The sequence below is a fragment of the Oncorhynchus tshawytscha genome, linkage group LG10 (assembly GCF_018296145.1).
Source record: "Oncorhynchus tshawytscha isolate Ot180627B linkage group LG10, Otsh_v2.0, whole genome shotgun sequence".
Taxonomy (NCBI): Eukaryota; Metazoa; Chordata; class Actinopteri; order Salmoniformes; family Salmonidae; genus Oncorhynchus; species Oncorhynchus tshawytscha.
This window is the reverse complement of record NC_056438.1, coordinates 36,064,862-36,089,251: the sequence shown is the minus strand read 5'-3', so window position 1 is coordinate 36,089,251 and position 24,390 is coordinate 36,064,862. Positions and strand designations below refer to the sequence as shown.

General features: G+C 43.8%; 1 protein-coding gene across 2 annotated transcripts in view; it reads left to right on the top strand.

The window, feature by feature from the left end:
- The window catches only part of LOC112260153 (anion exchange protein 2), a 110,689-nt gene that overhangs the window by 31,035 nt on the left and 55,264 nt on the right, over positions 1 to 24,390 (top strand). The window contains exons 3-20 of one of the 2 annotated variants that reach the window (XM_024435043.2): positions 4,729 to 4,885; positions 5,171 to 5,421; positions 5,613 to 5,752; positions 6,088 to 6,374; positions 8,899 to 9,035; positions 9,625 to 9,708; positions 11,615 to 11,795; positions 12,079 to 12,214; positions 12,343 to 12,541; positions 12,788 to 12,893; positions 14,180 to 14,364; positions 14,558 to 14,777; positions 14,959 to 15,162; positions 15,334 to 15,482; positions 15,787 to 15,981; positions 16,260 to 16,466; positions 16,981 to 17,070; positions 17,166 to 17,332. In XM_024435043.2, coding sequence (XP_024290811.1) covers positions 4,729 to 4,885; positions 5,171 to 5,421; positions 5,613 to 5,752; positions 6,088 to 6,374; positions 8,899 to 9,035; positions 9,625 to 9,708; positions 11,615 to 11,795; positions 12,079 to 12,214; positions 12,343 to 12,541; positions 12,788 to 12,893; positions 14,180 to 14,364; positions 14,558 to 14,777; positions 14,959 to 15,162; positions 15,334 to 15,482; positions 15,787 to 15,981; positions 16,260 to 16,466; positions 16,981 to 17,070; positions 17,166 to 17,332 — 3,095 coding nt within the window. The remainder of the gene's footprint in view (positions 1 to 4,728; positions 4,886 to 5,170; positions 5,422 to 5,612; positions 5,753 to 6,087; positions 6,375 to 8,898; positions 9,036 to 9,624; positions 9,709 to 11,614; positions 11,796 to 12,078; positions 12,215 to 12,342; positions 12,542 to 12,787; positions 12,894 to 14,179; positions 14,365 to 14,557; positions 14,778 to 14,958; positions 15,163 to 15,333; positions 15,483 to 15,786; positions 15,982 to 16,259; positions 16,467 to 16,980; positions 17,071 to 17,165; positions 17,333 to 24,390) is intronic. The other variant, XM_024435044.2, reaches the window with a different exon arrangement.

The following is a 24,390-nucleotide window of genomic DNA, read 5'->3' as shown; positions in this document are numbered from 1 at the left end:
AAATATCCGAAAATCACATTGTAGGATTTTTAATGAATTTATTTGCAAATTATAGTGGAAAATAAGTATTTGGTCACCTACAAACAAGCAAGATTTCTGGCTCTCACAGACCTGTAACTTCTTCTTTAAGAGGCTCCTCTGTCCTCCACTCGTTACCTGTATTAATGGCACCTGTTTCAACTTGTTATCAGTATAAAAGACACCTGTCCACAACCTCAAACAGTCACACTCCAAACTCCACTATGGCCAAGACCAAAGAGCTGTCAAAGGACACCAGAAACAAAATTTTAGACCTGCACCAGGCTGGGAAGACTGAATCTGCAATAGGTAAGCAGCTTGGTTTGAAGAAATCAACTGTGGGAGCAATTATTAGGAAATGGAAGACATACAAGACCACTGATAATCGTCCTCGATCTGGGGCTCCACGCAAGATCTCACCCCGTGGGGTCAAAATGATCACAAGAACGGTGAGCAAAAATCCCAGAACCACATGGGGGGACCTAGTGAATGATCTGCAGAGAGCTGGGACCAAAGTAACAAAGCCTACCATCAGTAACACACTACACCGCCAGGGACTCAAATCCTGCAGTGCCAGACGTGTCCCCCTGCTTAAGCCAGTACATGTCCAGGCCTGTCTGAAGTTTGCTAGAGAGCATTTGGATGATCCAGAAGAAGATTGGGAGAATGTCATATGGTCAGATGAAACCAAAATATAACTTTTTGGTAAAAACTCAACTCGTCGTGTTTGGAGGACAAAGAATGCTGAGTTGCATCCAAAGAACACCATACCTACTGTGAAGCATCATGCTTTGGGGCTGTTTTTCTGCAAAGGGACCAGGACGACTGATCCGTGTAAAGGAAAGAATGAATGGGGCCATGTATCGTGAGATTTTGAGTGAAAACCTTCTTCCATCAGCAAGGGCATTGAAGATGAAACGTGGCTGGGTCTTTCAGCATGACAATGATCCCAAACACACCGCCCGGGCAACGAAGGAGTGGCTTCGTAAGAAGCATTTCAAGGTCCTGGAGTGGCCTAGCCAGTCTCCAGATCTCAACCCCATAGAAAATCTTTGGATGGAGTTGAAGGTCTGTGTTGCCTAGCAACAGCCCCAAAACATCACTGCTCTAGAGGAGATCTGCATGGAGGAATGGGCCAAAATACCAGCAACAGTGTGTGAAAACCTTGTGAAGACTTACAGAAAACGTTTGACCTCTGTCATTGCCAAACAAAGGGTATATAACAAAGTTTTGAGAAACTTTTGTTATTGACCAAATACTTATTTTCCACCATAATTTGCAAATAAATTCATAAAAAATCCTACAATGTGATTTTCTGGATTTTTTTCTCTCATTTTGTCTGTCATAGTTGAAGTGTACCTATGATGAAAATTACAGGCCTCTCTCATCTTTTTAAATGGGAGAACTTGCACAATTGGGGGCTGACTAAATACTTTCTTGCCCCACTGTATGTATGTCCATTCAAAATCATTTTTAAAAAAACATCCCTGGACAAGCCATGGATGACGGAACAACTAAAAGTGTCCATCAAGAAATGGCAAAAATATTTAATAGTTGGGGGGGGGAACTGAGAAATAGAAAAAAGTGAGAAACTCTGTTCAAAAGCTTATCCGAGGGGCAATGAAAAACTACTACACTAATTAAATTCAATCAATTTAACAAGAATAACCCAAACGAGTGGTGGGACTTCATCAATAAAGAGCTTGGTTGTTAAAAATCATTTAGAGGGATGATACAGATTGACGATGTGGAAACTGACAATGTTGCTGAGGTCTTGAAAAACTTACTTGCTGAAGCATGGACAGGAAATACATCCTTCACTGTTTTTGCTCTTCCTAGGCCTGTTGGGGAAGGAGAACTATGCAACATTGGACAAATGAAACAAGCTCTTTCAAGACTCAGTCCTAAGAAAGCATGTGGTCCAGATGGTTACTCAAGGAATTTTCAGAAGTTCTAGCGCCAGTGGTCACTCACTTAGTTAACACCTCTTATCAACTGGGCTCTGTACCTACAGAGTGGAAGACCACTAACATCTGCCCCATTCCTAAGGTCTCCAGTCCTGGACAGAAAAATGATTGGAGACCAATCTCTCTGACATCCTGTCTAGGCAAAGTCCAGGAAAGGCTCATTGTCAAGAAGCTCATACCAGTTGATCTTGAATAATGCAAAAAAAAAAACAGCAAGCATACTTGCCTAAACACAGCACAACAAATGCACTGGTCAGAGCCTCACACACCTGGCTTACAGAGACAGACTCAAAGCAACCCATAATGGTCCTGGTTCTGCTGGCGGACATGTCAAAGGCTTCTGGTCGTGTCGACCATGCTGATCTCCTCCAGCATCTGGCCAGTCTGTGTCTGTGTCCAGGGTTAATCACCTGGTTTCACAGCTGCACAACAGGGAGAACACAGAGGGTGATAGCAAATGGAATGTACAGCTCATGGCCAGAGGTAACATCTGGGGTCCCAGAGGTTGGGGTCGTCTCGTCTTACCTCTTCCTGCTTCACATGTCCACTCTGAGAGAGTCATCTCTGAGGATACACTGGACACTGGCTATGCCAATGACATTGGCCTGTTTTGTGCTTTAAGGCTAGCAAACATTGAAAATGGAAGAGGAGGCTAAGAAACTGGATTTATGGATGACCGAGAACAACATGCTTCTTAATGGGAAGAAGTCTGTCGAATTAAGAATCTGCTTCTCAAAAACCTCCCCTACCGGCTCCACTAATACTCGGTGGACAGGCTGTTCCGGTTCTAACATGCACAAAATACCTTGGCTTCCACTTGGACAACCAACTTAGTGGGAACCAACATTGACCAGGCAGTGAAAAAGGCTTCAAGGCGTTTCCACTTCCTGACTGTAATGGCAAGAAAAGGCTTTCCCGCTGATTACATCTACAGCACTCTGATCCGACCATGCCTGGAGTATGCCAGTGTGTTGAAGGTGGACCTCACAAAGAAGCAGCAAGCTGCACTGGATAGGGTACAGAAAAGGGCAAGCAAGATAATAACAAAAACAGAGACATCCCACTGACCCTTCCACCACTAACATTCACTGATAGAGCAAGCAGAACATTTGTCACTGACATGCACCAACCTGACCACCCTCTACATGATCTCCTACCACAGAGAAGGGGAGACTGCACTGGCAGTCTTCCACAACCAGAGCCAACTGTCCCTCACTAATGCAAGGACAAATAGACAAACATTTTACCATTGCCATCAGACTTTTAAACAACCAAATAGACTTTTAAACTGTAATTGGTTAGGACATTTTTTAAATTAATGTAGTATAACAGTGTTTTTTAAGCTTTTGTCTAAATGTATCTGGTGACTGGTAAATGTCAGTCACCTGGTGTTTACCTGTGGCCATGTCTCCCTCTAGTGTTGCCTATGGTAATCATTTTTTATTTAAAAAAAAATGTAATCTTTATTTAACTAGGCAAGTCAGTTAAGAACAAATTCTTATTTACAATGACGGTCTACCCCAGCCAAACCCTAAAACGGACACCGCTGGGCCAATTGTGTGCCGCCCTATGGGACTCCCAATCGTGGCCGGTTGTGATACAGCCTGGAATCGAGTCTGTACTGACGCCACTCGGGAGCCCATGATGCCATACACTTTGCACTTCCATGTCTCCTAATCATATCCCGTAGTATGCTGTAGTTGCATGAGCAGTTTATGATGATGCTAATTTCTAGTTAGCAATTACATTTTTGTTATGCCTTTTTTGAACAAAAATTCTGTGTAGATGGGTAAAAAAATATATAAATATTTAATCAATTTTGAAATCAGGCTGAATCACAACAAAATGTGGAATAAGTCAAGTGGTATGAATACTTTCTGAAGGCATTGTAAATCCATTTTTACATGTTTGAAGATGAAGTATTGTAATTAAGGCTTGAAACATATTCAGAAATTAGTGAATCAGACAGCATTTTGGCACATTCTTACCACAATTGTGTGAATAATTTGTCATCTTTACATATCTGGGACACCTGGCTCCTTTGGTTGTATATTCTACATCACTATGAACATTTTAAGATATTATTGAGCACTAAATTTATAATGTCATACAGGTATGATGATGCAGGGAGAAATCCAATAAGATGTCATTGAGCTGTATCTCTCAAACATTTTTAAAACCCTGTTCTAGCTGTGTGTGTGAAATGCAGTGCAGAATATCACCAAAGTTACAATCCAAAAACATAGGTGCCCCACTACATGAAATTCTATAGCTAAGCTTCCAACATTTTGATACCAATGGCACAATATGGGCTATTTTTAAACAATAGTTATAGCTGGTGCTTTCTAAGTTGTTTTTTTATTATATATCATTTGAAAGTAAGTTAATTTCATGACCTTTCAGAACCACTTGTCAAACAAAGATTAAAATATATCAGGGTTTACTTTTTAAAGCAATTTATACAGGTAATTCTGATATGTACACTAGAGGTCAAATGTCAAGGTTCAGTTGACCGGAACATTCCAAAAATGTGCCTGATTGATAGCTGTGAATCTAAGCTAAGCTTTCCAAATCTATATGATTAAAGGGTATACGTGAGCAATAACATGTTGTATACTAACATTGTTTGTCATAGGGCAATGCACAAAAAACATAAAATCTTATATAAATAGGAATCCATGACTATGATGAAATAATCACTAACCTCGAACCACCCATCGACCACCCACCCTCCCCGGTCCAGCCATCGGCCCCTTCTAGGCGGAGTGAAGATGATGATGATGATGAAGAGCAGGACCTGAACAAGACCCTGGGGGTGCAGCTCTTCCAGCAGATCCTCCACCCACCGGCCCGTGGACCCCCAGAGAAACACCGTGCCTACAACGAAGAAGACTTTGAGTGTGAGCCACCAATGTTTACTTGTTAATCTTCATGTCTATTAAATCACTGTTTTATGTACCATAGAAAGGGTATCAGTTACCGTGTACAGCTTGACATCACATTCTGGTTGGAAGTAGCATTGAGTATGGGCCATGCCTGTCCATCAAAAATGTATCTTTCATCAGCTTTTGATGCCCATTAAAGGACAGACAACGCTGCTCAACAAATATCATCTCAATGCAGACAAGGAAGTGTGTCACCAAATGACTACTTGACCAAACACGGTTTATTTCTCCTGTCTGCAGACCACCGCCACTCCTCCCACCACATCCACCACCCGCTGTCCAAACTACCCCCAGAAAGGAGGAAGAAGAAGAGCAAGAAGAAGGAAGCGGGATGGAGGAGAGGATCCGGGCCTGGCGGAGCACCCAACATAGAGGAGGACGAGGAAGAAGAGGAGGCAGATGAGTCCTACAGCCAGAACGATGGAGAGGGGGGGCAGACCACCACACCCACACCTGATACTGACACGGACACACACAACGAGGATGTGCAGGTAGAGTTGCAAGCTTATACTGGTTTACATTATATTAAAGTGGTTTATAGTATACACTGTATTTGTTATAGTATATTAGTTTTATAGTATACACACTTACATATAGTACATACTGTACACACACACTCAGCTAATTTCTTTTTTATTAGGTAGGCCTCTTCCTCATTGACCCCAATCTTTCCTCTCTGTAGTTCTTCGTGTCTGAGGATGACCCTGCCAGTGCCACTCCTGCCCCCACGCACAGCAAGGGTGGCAGTGCCACCCTTACCAGACGCCTCACCATCGTACCTGAGACTGCCCTGGGTACCAACATGCCAGAGGATGCCACGGAGTAAGTGAGAAAGATGTACACAAACACACATACACATAAACACATGCACAGACTGACATAAACCAACACACACCATGGAGACCATGTACTTGATGTATTTGATACCATTTCACCTATTCCACTCCAGCCACTACCAACAGCCCGTCCTCCCCAATTAAGGTGCCACTAACCTCCTGTGACACACACAAACTGATAAAGCAATGTACACACACTTGCAAACACATGCATGTAGTTAAGTGTGTGCACAGAGAAACACACAGGTACAGTACTTTATCTGTCTGCCTGCCTGTCCATCCGTCTGTCTAATTACTTGTACGTCATCATCGTTGTCCCAGTGAGCCAGTGGACGCAGTGTTGGCCCCCAACAAAGGGAGGAATGGCCTATCCTCTGGCCCCTCCCGGGAGTCCCACAACCCCTCCACACGGGGCTCCACGCCTCCCTCCTCCTCCGCCTCCTCTTCCTCCTCCAGGACACCGCCCCCTGGCAGCCGCGGCTACGACCTGCAGGAGCGCCGGCGCTCGGGCAACATGACGGGCGGGCAGCAGGAGCGCCACCAGCGCCAGGCCACCGACGACAGCGAGGCCCAGATGCTGGGGTCCGCCGACCTGGACGGCATCAAGAGTGAGTTCTAATCAATGAGTCAGTCAGTCAGTCTACCAATCAATCAATAAATATCATTTTCCCGACCTAGAACCCCAAAGATCAAGCAGTACCACAGTGGCAAGGAACAACTATCTGGAAAGAGGAAAACTTTACAGGAACTATACTCAGAGGGGTATGATTTTTGGAGCATAGAGTTACATCATGTAATTTATAGAATTAAATAATTGCATTTTCATGACACGGGGCTGATTCACACTTTAATGTGACATAATAGCAGCATGTCATGACTAAACTGTTTTCAGCATGATTTCATTAACTTCACAGGGGATTCATTTTAGTATTACTATGACATCATTGCAGCAACTTTTTAATGACTTTACAGGAGACTAAATGTATATATTACTGTGACATCATTGCAGCATTATTTCCATGACTTCACAGAGGATGAACTTTGATATTACTGTGACATTGCAGCATTATTTCCATGACTACACAGGAGATTAATTTTCATATTACTCTGACTTACGTCACAGCAGCATCATTTCAATGACTTCACAGGGGATTCATTTTGATAATACTATGACATCATTGCAGAATTTCCAGGCCTACACAGGAGATTCATTTTGATATTACCGTGACATCATTGTAGCATTATTTCTAAGTCCCTCTCCTTGTTCGGGCGACATTCGGCGGTCGACGTCACCGGTCTTCTAGCCATCGCCGATCCACCTTTCATTTTCCATTTGTTTTGTCTGGTCTTCCCACACACCTGGTTTCAATTCTATCAATTACATGTTGTGTATTTAACCCTCCGTTCCCCACATGTCCTTGTCCGGTATTGTTTATTGTAAGTGCTTGTGCACGTTATGTCTGGGGTTTTTGTCCCATTGGATATATTGTTTTTGTTCACAGTGATTTTATTCATTAAACTGCGCCGTTGTAACACAGTCTTTTCTCTCCTGCGCCTGACTTCTCTACCGCCAGTACGCATGCCTTACAGAAGCCCTACAATATTATGTTTTTCTAAGTAATGAGAATGGTTGTAATCAGGGAATGTTGTTGTAATCAGGGAATGATTTTTGCTGAGAGCCAATGGGGTAACCAAGGTAACCATGGGTTGTTTTCCCCACAGGTGGGCAGGGTGGCAACTTTCTATTTAGTACTGACTGGGACTATACCTTTGATATTACTTTGACATCATAGCAGCATAATTTCAATGACTTCCCATATGTAAGAATGCAAGAATGATGTCATAGTAAAATCTGAAGTTATATCACACCACTGTGTGGTCATAGAAGTTCTACAGTAGTATGATGTCACAAAAATGCCATGTTAATCTATAGGGTATTTGTCAGTAACTTTCATGGATAACCTATCCAAATGAAATCATCACTAGGAAGAAACAATGAAAGAATGTTGTTCAATAATGACTTGACCAAGACATATTTTTATATCTGCATTGTCCTTACCCTTATGGAAAGCTTTCAAAACCTTGATATTTCGACACAAAAAGCCCATTCTCCACAGTCAATTTGCATTTGTTATCTTAAATCTGATCCTAATACGGAATTTATTGTTCTGTGTACAAGAAAACAAGGCCGTCCATCCCACATGCTCAGTGTGCACCGTTGGAATGTGAACATTTTCAAAGAGCCCATAGCTGCCCACCACCGGAGTTCTTTCCCAGTTTTCCATTGTTTGTTTCATGTTCAGATAAAAGTCTGTGAGCGTGTGTGTGACGTGTGCCCATATGTCATTCTTTGGAAAACAATCATTCATTTTGGAAGCATGGTTTGGTTCTGTGTTTTGAAAGTCAAAACGTTGCAACTGCGTTTTTCTTTGAGTCAGAGGCAATTTCTTTGTGAGTATCCATGACATCATATAAAATTACATAATTATTATACTGTTATAACTTATAGTAGAATATGCAAGTTTGTCATTCAGATCAACATGTTAAAAATGTATATCAATGGTTTGCTAACCATTATCTTAATGAGATAGCCATGAATTAGCCTCTACTTGAGCTATGTGAAGTGAGTGAAGAAATGTTGGCTCGTTGATGATGGTGGGGTTAGTCTTGACAAATGTTCATTTGTTTTCTTTGGGCTTTAAAACCTTAGTCTCACAAAGATTCCCTGGGAAGCTTTCCTATTGCTATGCCAATCCTGAAATGTTATTTTCTAGAAAAGTACTCCTGTGGGAATATGAGTGTGTTCTCACCGTACTTGTTAAAACACACTGCAGGTGGCAAAACTAGTTGCAATGATGTCTTTTGTGACGTCATGGTTTGAATGTAATAGGAGGTATTTTAGACATCATTTCAGCGACCACAAAAATACATATTGAACTGCTTGTAACCCGGTCAGATAACAACCAAAATATGGTGTCTTTCCCAAATGTTTAGATGTTGTCATGGACAAAATATGGCTGTACCTGATCGATGACTCAACAAGGAGAAAATCAGTTTGGGACAAAAAAGTAACTTTCTCTTTATTTTTCTCTTTCCCCCATCTCTCTTTCTCTCTGTCCCCATGTTCCGTAGGTCACAGGTTCGAGGATGTGCCTGCGGTGCGCCGTCACCTGGTCAGGAAGAGCAACAAGGGTCAGGTGGTGCACATCAGCAAAGACCACAAGGAGCCTAGTGCCCACTGCTGCAAGTTGGACCGTACCCCACATGAGGTGGGTACCATGGAACAAGAGGGTAATGAGTTTAATGGGCAGTGATTTTGGCCCAATTCCATGTTTTGCTACCACTTCACCGGAATGGTCTATCATAGACTTACATAACATTGTTGTATACTATTACATTTAATTTGCCCCCCACTGGTGTAGGCCAGCAGTGTTACTGCTGGTTATAAGTAGCAGGCAGTGACATGAGTAGCACATGTCAAGTTGTTTTTATGATGGAGAGTTTGCGTTAAGAAGTCCATGTCTCACCTGTACATTAACTCCCTTCTTTGGTACTTAAGTCAGTCAGGGAAAGGTGAGACGTTAAAAATGAACTTAGGAACGCCTTTCACATGCCACAAGAAAAAGAGGAGAGGTAACACGACACAAGGGGCTCTAGGAAGTAAGCGAGGGAGTTAAGTTTGTTGTATTAGGGTAGCCAGGTAAACATAACTCTCGTGTGGGTGTGTGTGAGAGTGAACGTAAATGGACAGACCATTTCACATGCGCTCTCTTGTTGAGCCAGTAACTGTGTATTAGTGTGTGTAAGGTAAGCCTGCCCTATTAGATTTGCCAGTATCTCTGCTTCTCACTCACCCAGCCAGTGCTTGAGTATCGGTCCTCCTCGCATTCGGACAGAATGGTTCGCTTGGAGTTCGTGGGTCGTATGGCACGGCACCAGAAGGTAGGGTCGTTTTGAAGTACAACCTGGTTTTAGCCCGGGTAACTTTGGATTTGCTGTGTTAGCCTTCATATTGGTTTGGAGTGCAGTTAGAAGGCAATTAACACCACACCTACACAGCATGGTGTGTTTGTAGACACTTGATGCATGCTGGATGCTGCCATAATATCTTCATGCACCTGTTTTAACGTGTTATTGTTGTTCGTGGGAACTTAGTCTGGTTGATACAACACCTGTTTTAACGTGTTATTGTTGTTCGTGGGAGCTTAGTCTGGTTGATACAACACCTGTTTTAACGTGTTATTGTTGTTCGTGGGAGCTTATTCTTGTTGATACAACACCTGTTTTAACGTGTTATTGTTGTTCGTGGGAACTTAGTCTGGTTGATACAACACCTGTTTTAACGTGTTACTGTTGTTCGTGGGAACTTAGTCTGGTTGATACAACACCTGTTTTAATGTGTTATTGTTGTTCGTGGGAGCTTAGTCTGGTTGATACAACACCTGTTTTAACGTGTTATTGTTGTTCGTGGGAACTTAGTCTGGTTGATACAACACCTGTTTTAACGTGTTATTGTTGTTCGTGGGAGCTTAGTCTGGTTGATACAACACCTGTTTTAACTTAGTCTTAGTCTGTTGATACAACACCTGTTTTTGATACAACACCTGTTTTAACGTGTTATTGTTGTTCGTGGGAACGTAGTCTGGTTGATACAACACCTGTTTTAACGTGTTATTGTTGTTCGTGGGAGCTTAGTCTGGTTGATACAACACCTGTTTTAACGTGTTATTGTTGTTCGTGGGAGCTTAGTCTGGTTGATACAACACCTGTTTTAACGTGTTATTGTTGTTTGTGGGAACTTAGTCTGGTTGATACAACACCTGTTTTAACTTGTTATTGTTGTTCGTGGGAACTTAGTCTGGTTGATACAACACCTGTTTTAACGTGTTATTGTTGTTCGCGGGAACTTAGTCTGGTTGATACAACACCTGTTTTAACGTGTTATTGTTGTTCGTGGGAGCTTAGTCTGGTTGATACAACACCTGTTTTAACGTGTTACTGTTGTTCGTGGGAACTTAGTCTGGTTGATACAACACCTGTTTTAACGTGTTATTGTTGTTCGTGGGAGCTTAGTCTGGTTGATACAACACCTGTTTTAACGTGTTATTGTTGTTCGTGGGAGCTTAGTCTGGTTGATACAACACCTGTTTTAACGTGTTATTGTTGTTCGTGGGAGCTTAGTCTGGTTGATACAACACATGTTTTTGATGTGGAAACTTTTGGGTTTCTTCTTGGTCTCAGAGTAATAACACTAGAAACACTAATGAGTATGGTCCAATGTCCTACATTTCTCGTTATTGAGACACGAGTTGGAACTCACCTAAAATGGGAAAATGTGTGTGACTTTCTAAACCCCCCTGTTTGTCTACAGAAAGACCCCGTGTTCCACCCAAATGTTTGCTGTGTGTTTTTGTGTGTTGTGTCTGGGGTGTCAGAAATTCTTCTTTTTGTTTTCCTATCTGAAGTTGGATTCGAGATTAGATGGTTTCTAGATTAGATGTTTCAGATCAGTACTACTCTGTACTATAAAGAATAGGGTTGGGCACAAATATTGATTCATTTGATATCGATTTGTGCAAGGCATATTGTGATATCGGTTTATCATTCCTGTTAAGGTACCGTATTATGTAAAAAGGAGTACTGAGAAACCATCTCACAGACCTTCGCACAGGCTCTCAACTTGGTATGCGCGATTGCCTGCTGATGGGCCATCAAGGGCTTCACATTGTTTTCAAACTGGTTGGGATATGTTAAAAGACTTCCAAAACATTCACACCTGGATCAGGAAGCATTTGTCTGGATTTCACAGAGTTGCAAAACCGATATATATATATATATAATCTCCCAGGTGTTTGTGGAGCTGAACGAGTTGGTGATGGATAAGAACCAGGAGTTGCAGTGGCGGGAGACGGCCCGCTGGATCAAATTTGAGGAGGACGTGGAGGAGGAGACGGACCGCTGGGGCAAACCCCACGTTGCCTCGCTCTCCTTCCGTAGTCTTCTGGAGCTCCGCAAGACCATCTCCCACGGTGAGAGAAAGAGGGGAAGGTGAGGAAAGAAAGGGGAGGAAGGGACTAGGTGGGAATAAAGAGGGCGAGTGGGAGAAGGAGTTGGGAAAGGAGAGGGTGAAAGAGGGAAGGGAGTGGGTGAGTTAGGAAAAGAGAAAAAGGAGTGATGAAGAGAGAGGGTAGGAAGAGTTTGGGGAGGAAGGGAAGATAAAGGAGGAATAAATACAAATCGAGGGATGAGAAAGGCAAGAGAATGAAGTAGCGTTTGTGGCATTAAAGGGGCACATTGGGGGGTGTTTTTTAGGTGCGGTGCTGCTGGACCTGAACCAGCACACCTTGCCTGGCATTGCCCATCAGGTGGTGGAGCAGATGATAATCTCTGACCAGATCAAAGTGGAGGACCGGGCCAATGTCCTCAGAGCCCTACTACTCAAACACAGGTATCTCTTTTTGTCTTGCTGTATGAAATCCTTTATCTACCCTGCTACCTACGGTATTCACAGTGTTTATATACATCATTGGTACTTCTACACAAACTCAGTTCAGGCGTTCTCTCTCTCCTCTGCAGTCACCCGAGCGACGAGAAAGAACACAGCTCTTTCACGCAGAACATCTCTGCCGCCAGCCTGGCCTCCCTGATGGTGAACCACCACAGCAGCAGCAACCACATAGGCCAAGCCGAGCCCTCTGTCATTGACCCCGTTGTAGGTGGAGGAGAGGCCGCCTGCATCCTTCCAGACACCCGCATTGACATGGAGAAGAGCGAGGTCTTCACTTGAAAGTGTGGCTGTGTTTTTGGGAGTGTGTGGGGTTGAGTGTGTCTGTGTGTGCAGGATGTTTGTGAGTCTGAGCGTTTTTGTGAGCTCTGTTTGTGTAGTAGTGTGTTGTGTGAGTTGTGTTTCTGGGTGGGTGTACGCATTCATCTTCATCCACTTGTCTAGGTGATTTTTTATGTTTTTTTTTGTCTGAGTGTGTGTGGGTTTTTGGTGTCTAAACAACGTTTTCGTCTACAGAAAGACAATCCTCCCAAATTGGGCATGCACAGGTCCAAGTCCAAACATGAGCTCAAGTTGCTGGAGAAGATTCCGGAAAATGCAGAGGCCACCGTCGTCCTCGTAGGTATGCCTTACTATTCAAATCAAATAAAATGTTATTTGTCACATGCTTCGTAGACAACAGGGATAGACAGTGAAATGCTTACTTACAGGCCCTTCCCAACAATGCAGAGAGAAAGAAAATAGAGAAACAATAGAAAAGTAAAACACTTAATAATACAATTAATAATAAATACACAATGAGTAATGATAACCTGGCTACAGAAAAAAGTGTAAAAAAAAGAAAGGGGGTCAATGCAGGTAGTCTGGGTAGCTATTTGGTTAACTAGTTAACTTACTATTTAGCAATCTTATAGCTCGTGAGTAGAAGCTGTTCAGACTTGATGCTTCCCATGCGGTAGCAGAGAGATCAGTCTATGACTTGGGTTGCTGGAGTCTTTGAAAAAGTATCTGACACCGCCTGGTATAAAGGTCCTGGATGGCAGGGAGTTTGGCCCCAGTAATGTGCTGGGCTGTACGCACATCCGCCTTGCGGTCGGATGCCAAGCTGTTGCCATACCAAGCGGTGATGCAGTCAGTCAAGATGCTCTCAATAGTGCAGCTGTAGATCTTTTTGAGGATCTGAGGGCCCATGCCAAATCTTTTGCGGCTCCTGAGAGGGAAGAGGCATTGTCGTGCCCTCTTCAAGACTGTGTTGGTGAGTGTGGACCATGATACATCCTTAGTGATGTGGACACCAAGGAACTTGAACTCTCGACCCGCTCCACTACAGCCCTGTTGATGTGAATGGGGGCGCGCTCAACCATCCGTTTCCTATAGTCCACGAGGGAGAGGTTGTTGTTCTGGTACTACACTGCTAGGTCTCTGACCTCATCCCTCATGGGATGCTGTCTAATAATCATCGGTGATCAGGCCTAACAAACTGTCGTGGGTAAACAGGGTGTACAGGAGGGGACTAAGCATGCACCCCTGAGGGGCCCCCGTGTTGAGGGTCAGCTTGGCGGATGCATTGTTGCCTACCCTCCCCACCTGGGGGCGGCCTGTCAGGAAGTCCAGGATCCAGTTGCAGAGGTTTCCTTGAAACATGTAGGTATTACAGACTGGGTCAGGGAGAGGTTGAAAATGTCACTGAACGTGCTTGCCAGCTGGTCAGCGCATGCTCTGAGTACGTGTCCTGGTAATCAGTCTGCAGCCTTGTGAATGTTAACCTGTTTAAAGGCCGTACTCACATCGGCTACGTAGAGCGTCATCATACATTCGTCCGGAACAGCTGGTGCTCTCATGCATGTTTCAGTGTTGCTTGTCTTGAATCATTAAAGTTCAATTACATTTAATAACTGTCTCTCGCAGGCACCGTGGCCTTCCTGGAGCAGCCATCCATGGCATTTGTGCGTCTGCAGGAAGCCGTGCTGCTGGAATCTGTGCTGGAGGTGCCCGTCCCTGTACGTTTCCTCTTCCTTCTAATGGGCCCGCCCATTGCCAACATCGACTACCACCAGATCGGCCGCTCCATCTCCACACTTATGTCTGACAAGGCGAGTTAACCGTTGGGTAACCCATACTGCCCTGTGTGGCTCAGTTGGTAAGAGCGTGGCACTAGCAACACAAAGATTGTGGCTTCAACTCTCACAGGGATCACATACAGAAAATGTATGCACTCACTGTCCTGTAAATCACTTTGAATAACTCTGATAAGTGGCATATATTATTGTTATTATTTTACCGCAGCACTTCCACGAGGCGGCGTACATGGCGGACGAGCGGCAGGATCTGCTGAACGCCATCAACAGCTTTCTGGACTGTAGCATTGTGCTGCCGCCGTCTGAGGTGGGCGGCGAGGAGCTGCTTCGCTCTGTGGCCCGCTTCCAGAGAGAGATGCTCCACAAGAGAGAGGAGCAGCAGGGCAAGAAGCTCAAGGTCAAAGAGCCCAAGAGCCCAAAGGATAAAGGTAATAGAGACAGGTATACACTGATACACTCAGATATGCACAGACGTATACTCCAGAGAGGAACCGAAGGGCAAACTACTGGCCAAAAAACCCAAAGGTCCTATGGACAAGGGTGACAAAGACATGTACTGGAGGAAGGAGCTTGAGGGCTACCTGACCAGCAAATAACCCCCTCCCTCAGCTCTGCAGGCACCCTTCAAACCTGGGGATGACCCTCTGCGCCGGTCCGGCCACCTGTTTGGGGGGCTGATCAGTGACGCCGCACGGCGCTACCCCAAATATGCCAGTGACTTCCGTGATGCACTCAACCCCCAGTGCATGGCTGCCATCATCTTCATCTACTTCGCTGCTCTGTCGCCCGCTGTCACCTTTGGAGGACTGCTGGGTCAGTCACTCAGAGCCCCATTGGGGGAGGGAAGAAAGGAGGGGGGAGGGAAAGAAGAGGGACAATTACTAAATGGAAATGAAGCTTAAAAGAGGGATAGAGTCTATAGTTGGCTTTATCATTTTGAGTTGGTATTCACTTTCTCCATCCCTTCCTTTCTTCTTCTTCTAGGTGAGAAAACGGGGGGGTTGATTGGCGTGTCGGAGCTGATCATCGCCACGGCGATGCAGGGGGTCATCTTTTCCCTCCTGGGGGCACAGCCTCTGCTGGTGGTGGGCTTCTCTGGACCCCTCCTGGTTTTTGAGGAGGCCTTCTACTCAGTGAGCAACTAACCCAATTCTTCCATTCTGTTATTCCCCCTTCTCCCCAAATGTGGTTCACTCCCCTGGCAAGGATTTACAAGTAATAAACTGGTTGCAGAATTACTGGATTCCCAGTAGAAAGATTTCCTGCTTATTCCTTCCTAATTCTAGAAATCTTTTAAATAAAAAAAACTATGAACTTTGGGAAAGTTTCAGCGATTTTGCAACCCTAGCTGGTGCAAGGAATATGGTTGCAATGTGTGCATGATAATGTCACTTTCTTGAACATAACCCAAAGTTGCCTCGTGGTTCTGTATTGCAGTTCTGCAATGCCAACCACATAGAGTACTTGACGGGCCGGGTGTGGATTGGCTTCTGGCTGGTGCTCATTGTGGTCATCATAGTGGCCTTTGAAGGTAGCTTCCTGGTCCGCTTCGTCACGCGCTTCACCCAGGAGATCTTCTCCTTCCTCATCTCCCTCATCTTCATCTACGAGACCTTCTCGAAACTGGGCAAGGTGAGGTTTAGAGGAGGAGCGCCCTTTAACACTGGGCTGGAGCTAATTGGGCTTGCTTGTCCACTGGCCTACAAGTTCATAGCTTTCATTGCTAGCATACCACCGCATGCATTATGACTCCGTCAAGAGCGTTTGAAACGGAAGTCATCTATCGCACACCTGACACAGATGAAATGGTGCAGGAATGTATGAGACTCATGAGAAAACTGTGTCTGTCTCTGAGTCCATCTGTCTGTGCCTGTCTGTCTGTCTGTCTGTCTGTCTAAAAACCCACCAAGATCTTTCAAGAGCATCCTCTCCAACGCTGTTACCTGGTCAACGACACATGGACATCCTCATCATGCAACAACACTGTGGTTGGCGTGCCTGGCAAGGTGGTGGGGGAGCCCAACACAGCCCTCCTGACGTTGGTGCTAATGTCCGGAACGTTCTTCATTGCGTTTTACCTGCGCAAGTTCAAGAACAGTTCCTTTTTCCCAGGCAAGGTAAGTACAGTAACCCTGGGCTGCCTGACCAGAGCCATACATTATTGGCTCTTAAAAAATACTTATTCAAAATGCATTAAAGGTGCACTATGCAGACATTGCTATGCCATTTCCTGATTGATAAAATTTGAATATTTCACCTAATTTCAGTTTGTGACAAAATAAGCAAGTATAGTGTAGAGAACCATTGTACCATCTAAACTGCTGTGAAATATATATTCCATAACCAAAATAAATTGTATTTTCAAGTGTTTGAAGTTGGTGTACAAAACTGAAAGTAAAAGACACAGAAACTAAACTTAAAACTTAAGACTGGGAAGCATAGAAATAGTGAACATAGAACAGATGTACCGCTTCTTAGACTTGCTTTTGATAACAATGGCCGTTCTATGACTCTCATTTCTATGTTTTTTTTGTCGGGTCGTCCAAAAAGTGACATATTACAGCTTTAATGCATGTGGCAGTAAGCATCCGTTTTATATTCAATCTGACTTGTGCATGTTCTTTGTCTCAGCTCCGTAGGATGATTGGAGACTTCGGGGTTCCCATCGCGATTCTCATCATGGTGTTGGTGGACTACAGCATAAAAGACACCTACACCCAGGTGAGATATAGGTCAAGATCAAATGTCAAGAGAGCAATCAGAAGTGAGAATAGCCCAGGCTAACCTTTTCCCTTTGACCACTCCACCCTATTCAGAAGCTAAGCGTGCCCACAGGCTTCTCGGTGACCAGTCCTGAAAAGCGGCAGTGGCTGATCCCCCCGCTAGGCTCGGACGGACAGTTCCCTGTCTGGATGATGGCCACCAGCATCTTACCTGCCCTGCTCGTCTTCATCCTCATCTTCATGGAGACACAGATCACCACGTAAGCCGGGTGTTCACAAGGCTATGATTTAGCTGTCCGAGATAAGTTTTTGAAATCGGAGACAAAATCCCCATGTCGTTGCTAACACAGGGCGCGCGGCTCTCACCGGTGCTCGTTTAATATGAACGGGTCAGAGAAGAAATCTGAGGGCTACTGATCTCGTCTTTGAGCAGTCCCAAACGTCCCAATATTTTCAAACATGTTTGATTTTATCAGCAAAAAATCTGCAATGCTCTCGTAGTGTGAGATGTGCATATTATAGAGTAATAAAAGCCGTTACCTCTGCACACCCATCTCATATATCATAGAGGTATACAACCCGTTACCTCTGCACCCTCATCTTACATATCATAGAGTAATACAACCCGTTACCTCTGTACCCCCATCTTACATATGATAGAGTAATACAACCCGTTACCTCTGCACCCCCATCTTACATATCATAGAGTAATACAACCCGTTACCTCTGCACCCCAATCTTACATATCATAGAGTAATAAACCCGTTACTCTGCACCCCATCTTACATATCATAGAGTAATACAACCCGTTACCTCTGCACCCCCAATCTTAGATATCATAGAGTAATACAACCGTTACCCATCTTACCTCTGTTACTCTGCACCCCCATCTTACATATTATAGAGTAATACAACCCGTTACCTCTGCACCCCCAATCTTACATATCATAGAGTAATACAACCCGTTACTCTGCACCCCCATCTTACATATCATAGAGTAATACAACCCGTTACCTCTGCACCCCCATCTTACATATCATAGAGTAATACAACCCGTTACCTCTGCACCCCATCTTACATATTATAGAGTAATACAACCCGTTACCTCTGCACCCCCATCTTACATATCATAGAGTAATACAACCCGTTACCTCTGCACCCCATCATCTTACAACCCGTTACCTCTGCACCCCCATCTTACATATTATAGAGTAATCTTACAACCCGTTACCTCTGCACCCCCATCTTACATATATAGAGTAATACAACCCGTTACCTCTGCACCCCCATCTTACATATCATAGAGTAATACAACCCGTTACTCTGCACCCCCCATCTTACATATCATAGAGTAATACAACCCGTTACCTCTGCACCCCCATCTTACATATCATAGAGTAATACAACCCGTTACCTCTGCACCCCCATCTTACATATTATAGAGTAATACAACCGTTACCTCTGCACCCCCATCTTACATATTATAGAGTAATACAACCCGTTACCTCTGCACCCCCATCTTACATATCATAGAGTAATACAACCTGTTACCTCTGCACCCCCATCTTACATATTATAGAGTAATACAACCCGTTACCTCTGCACCCCCATCTTACATATCATAGAGTAATACAACCCGTTACCTCTGCACCCCCATCTTACATATCATAGAGTAATACAACCCGTTACCTCTGCACCCCCATCTTACATATCATAGAGTAATACAACCCGTTACCTCTGCACCCCCATCTTACATATCATAGAGTAATACAACCCGTTACCTCTGCACCCCCATCTTACATATCATAGAGTAATACAACCCGTTACCTCTGCACCCCCATCTTACATATTCATAGAGTAATACAACCGTTACCTCTGCACCCCCATCTTACATATCATAGAGTAATACAACCCGTTACCTCTGCACCCCCATCTTACATATCATAGAGTAATACAACCCGTTACCTCTGCACCCCCATCTTACATATCATAGAGTAATACAACCCGTTACCTCTGCACCCCCATCTTACATATCATAGAGTAATACAACCCGTTACCTCTGCACCCCCATCTTACATATCATAGAGTAATACAACCCGTTACCTCTGCACCCCCATCTTACATATTATAGAGTAATACAACCCGTTACCTCTGCACCCCCCATCTTACATATTATAGAGTAATACAACCCGTTACCTCTGCACCCCATCTTACATATTATAGAGTAATACAACCCGTTACCTCTGCACCCCCATCTTACATATTATAGAGTAATACAACCCGTTACCTCTGCACCCCCATCTTACATATCATAGAGTAATACAACCCGTTACCTCTGCCCCCATCTTACATATCATAGAGTAATACAACCCGTTACCTCTGCCCCCATCTTACATATCATAGAGTAATACAACCCGTTACCTCTGCACCCCCATCTTACATATTATAGAGTAATACAACCCGTTACCTCTGCACCCCCATCTTACATATTATAGAGTAATACAACCCGTTACCTCTGCACCCCATCTTACATATCATAGAGTAATACAACCCGTTACCTCACCCCCATCTTACATATCATAGAGTAATACAACCCGTTACCTCTGCACCCCCATCTTACATATCATAGAGTAATACAACCCGTTACCTCTGCACCCCCATCTTACATATCATAGAGTAATACAACCCGTTACCTCTGCACCCCCATCTCACATATCATAGAGTAATACAACCCGTTACCTCTGCACCCCCATCTTACATATCATAGAGTAATACAACCCGTTACCTCTGCACCCCCATCTTACATATCATAGAGTAATACAACCCGTTACCTCTGCACCCCCATCTTACATATCATAGAGTAATACAACCCGTTACCTCTGCACCCCCATCTTACATATCATAGAGTAATACAACCCGTTACCTCTACCCCCATCTTACATATCATAGAGTAATACAACCCGTTACCTCTGCACCCCATCTTACATATCATAGAGTAATACAACCCGTTACCTCTGCACCCCCATCTTACATATCATAGAGTAATACAACCCGTTACCTCTGCACCCCCATCTTACATATCATAGAGTAATACAACCCGTTACCTCTGCACCCCCATCTTACATATCATAGAGTAATACAACCCGTTACCTCTGCACCCCCATCTTACATATTATAGAGTAATACAACCCGTTACCTCTGCACCCCCATCTTACATATCATAGAGTAATACAACCCGTTACCTCTGCACCCCCATCTTACATATCATAGAGTAATACAACCCGTTACCTCTGCACCCCCATCTTACATATCATAGAGTAATACAACCCGTTACCTCTGCACCCCCATCTTACATATCATAGAGTAATACAACCCGTTACCTCTGCACCCCCATCTTACATATCATAGAGTAATACAACCCGTTACCTCTGCACCCCCATCTTACATATCATAGAGTAATACAACCCGTTACCTCTGCACCCCCATCTTACATATTATAGAGTAATACAACCCGTTACCTCTGCACCCCCATCTTACATATCATAGAGTAATACAACCCGTTACCTCTGCACCCCCATCTTACATATCATAGAGTAATACAACCCGTTACCTCTGCACCCCCATCTTACATATCATAGAGTAATACAACCCGTTACCTCTGCACCCCATCTTACATATCATAGAGTAATACAACCCGTTACCTCTGCACCCCCATCTTACATATCATAGAGTAATACAACCCGTTACCTCTGCACCCCCCATCTTACATATCATAGAGTAATACAACCCGTTACCTCTGCACCCCCATCTTACATATCATAGAGTAATACAACCCGTTACCTCTGCACCCCCATCTTACATATCATAGAGTAATACAACCCGTTACCTCTGCACCCCCATCTTACATATCATAGAGTAATACAACCGTTACCTCTGCACCCCCATCTTACATATCATAGAGTAATACAACCCGTTACCTCTGCACCCCCATCTTACATATCATAGAGTAATACAACCCGTTACCTCTGCACCCCCATCTTACATATCATAGAGTAATACAACCCGTTACCTCTGCACCCCCATCTTACATATCATAGAGTAATACAACCCGTTACTCTGCACCCCCATCTTACATATCATAGAGTAATACAACCCGTTACCTCTGCACCCCATCTTACATATTATAGAGTAATACAACCCGTTACCTCTGCACCCCCATCTTACATATCATAGAGTAATACAACCCGTTACCTCTGCACCCCCATCTTACATATTATAGAGTAATACAACCCGTTACTCTACCCCCATCTTACATATCATATAGAGTAATACAACCCGTTACCTCTGCACCCCCATCTTACATATCATAGAGTAATACAACCCGTTACCTCTGCACCCCCATCTTACATATCATAGAGTAATACAACCCGTTACCTCTGCACCCCCATCTTACATATTATAGAGTAATACAACCCGTTACCTCTGCACCCCCATCTTACATATTATAGAGTAATACAACCCGTTACCTCTGCACCCCCATCTTACATATTATAGAGTAATACAACCCGTTACCTCTGCACCCCCATCTTACATATCATAGAGTAATACAACCCGTTACCTCTGCACCCCCATTTCACATATCATAGAGTAATACAACCCGTTACCTCTGCACCCCCATCTTACATATCATAGAGTAATACAACCCGTTACCTCTGCACCCCATCTTACATATCATAGAGTAATACAACCGTTACTCTGCACCCCCATCTTACATATCATAGAGGTAATACAACCCGTTACTCTGCACCTCCATCTTACATATCATAGAGTAATACAACCCGTTACCTCTGCACCCCCATCTTACATATTATAGAGTAATACAACCCGTTACTCTGCACCCCCATCTTACATATTATAGAGTAATACAACCTGTTACCTCTGCACCCCCATCTTACATATTATAGAGTAATACAACCCGTTACTCTGCACCCCCATCTTACATATTATAGAGTAATACAACCCGTTACCTCTGCACCCTCATCTTACATATCATAGAGTTATACAACCCGTTACTCTGCACCTCCATCTTACATATCATAGAGTAATACAACCCGTTACCTCTGCACCCCCATCTTACATATCATAGAGTAATACAACCCGTTACCTCTGCACCCCCATCTTACATATCATAGAGTAATACAACCCGTTACCTCTGCACCCCCATCTTACATATCATAGAGTAATACAACCCGTTACCTCTGCACCCCATCTTACATATCATAGAGTAATACAACCCGTTACCTCTGCACCCCCATCTTACATATCATAGAGTAATACAACCCGTTACCTCTGCACCCCCATCTCACATATCATAGAGTAATACAACCCGATACCTCTGCACCCCCATCTTACATATCATAGAGTAATACAACCCGTTACTCTGCACCCCCATCTTACATATCATAGAGTAATACAACCCGTTACCTCTGCACCCCCATCTTACATATCATAGAGTAATACAACCAGTTACCTCTGCACCCTCACCTTACATATCATAGAGGTATACAACCCGTTACTCTGCACCACCATCTTACATATCATAGAGTAATACAACCCGTTACCTCTGCACCCCCATCTTACATATCATAGAGTAATACAACCTGTTACCCTCTGAACCCCCATCTTACATATTATAGAGTAATACAACCCGTTACTTCTGCACCCCCATCTTACATATCATAGAGTAATACAACCTGTTACTCTGCACCCCCATCTTACATATCATAGAGTAATACAACCCGTTACTCTGCACCCCCATCTTACATATCATAGAGTAATACAACCCGTTCTCTGCACCCCATCTTACATATCATAGAGTAATACAACCCGTTACCTCTGCACCCCATCTTACATATTATAGAGTAATACAACCCGTTACTCTGCACCCCCATCTTACATATTATAGAGTAATACAACCTGTTACCTCTGCACCCCCCATCTTACATATTATAGAGTAATACAACCCGTTACTCTCATCTTACATATCATAGAGTAATACAACCCGTTACCTCTGCACCCCCATCTTACATATCATAGAGTAATACAACCCGTTACCTCTGCACCCCCATCTTACATATCATAGAGGTAATACAACCCGTTACCTCTGCACCCCCATCTTACATATCATAGAGTAATACAACCCGTTACCTCTGCACCCCCATCTTACATATTATAGAGTAATACAACCCGTTACCTCTGCACCCCCATCTTACATATCATAGAGTAATACAACCCGTTACCTCTGCACCCCATCTTACATATCATAGAGTAATACAACCCGTTACCTCTGCACCCCCATCTTACATATCATAGAGTAATACAACCGTTACCTCTGCACCCCCATCTTACATATCATAGAGTAATACAACCCGTTACCTCTGCACCCCCATCTTACATATCATAGAGTAATACAACCCGTTACCTCTGCACCCCCATCTTACATATCATAGAGTAATACAACCCGTTACCTCTGCACCCCCATCTTACATATCATAGAGTAATACAACCCGTTACCTCTGCACCCCCATCTTACATATCATAGAGTAATACAACCCGTTACCTCTGCACCCCCATCTTACATATCATAGAGTAATACAACCCGTTACCTCTACACCCCCATCTTACATATCATAGAGTAATACAACCCAGTTACCTCTGCACCCCCATCTTACATATCATAGAGGTATACAACCCGTTACTCTGCACCTCCATCTTACATATCATAGAGTAATACAACCCGTTACCTCTGCACCCCCATCTTACATATCATAGAGTAATACAACCCGTTACCTCTGCACCCCCATCTTACATATTATAGAGTAATACAACCTGTTACCTCTGCACCCCCATCTTACATATTATAGAGTAATACAACCCGTTACTCTGCACCCCCATCTTACATATTATAGAGTAATACAACCCGTTACTCTGCACCCCATCTCACATATCATAGAGTAATACAACCCGTTACCTCTGCACCCCCATCTTACATATCATAGAGTAATACAACCCGTTACCTCTGCACCCCCATCTTACATATCATAGAGTAATACAACCCGTTACTCTGCACCCCCATCTTACATATCATAGAGTAATACAATACTCTGCACCCCCATCTTACATATCATAGAGTAATACAACCCGTTACTCTGCACCCCCATCTTACATATCATAGAGTAATACAACCCGTTACCTCTGCACCCCCATCTTACATATCATAGAGTAATACAACCCGTTACTCTGCACCCCCATCTTACAT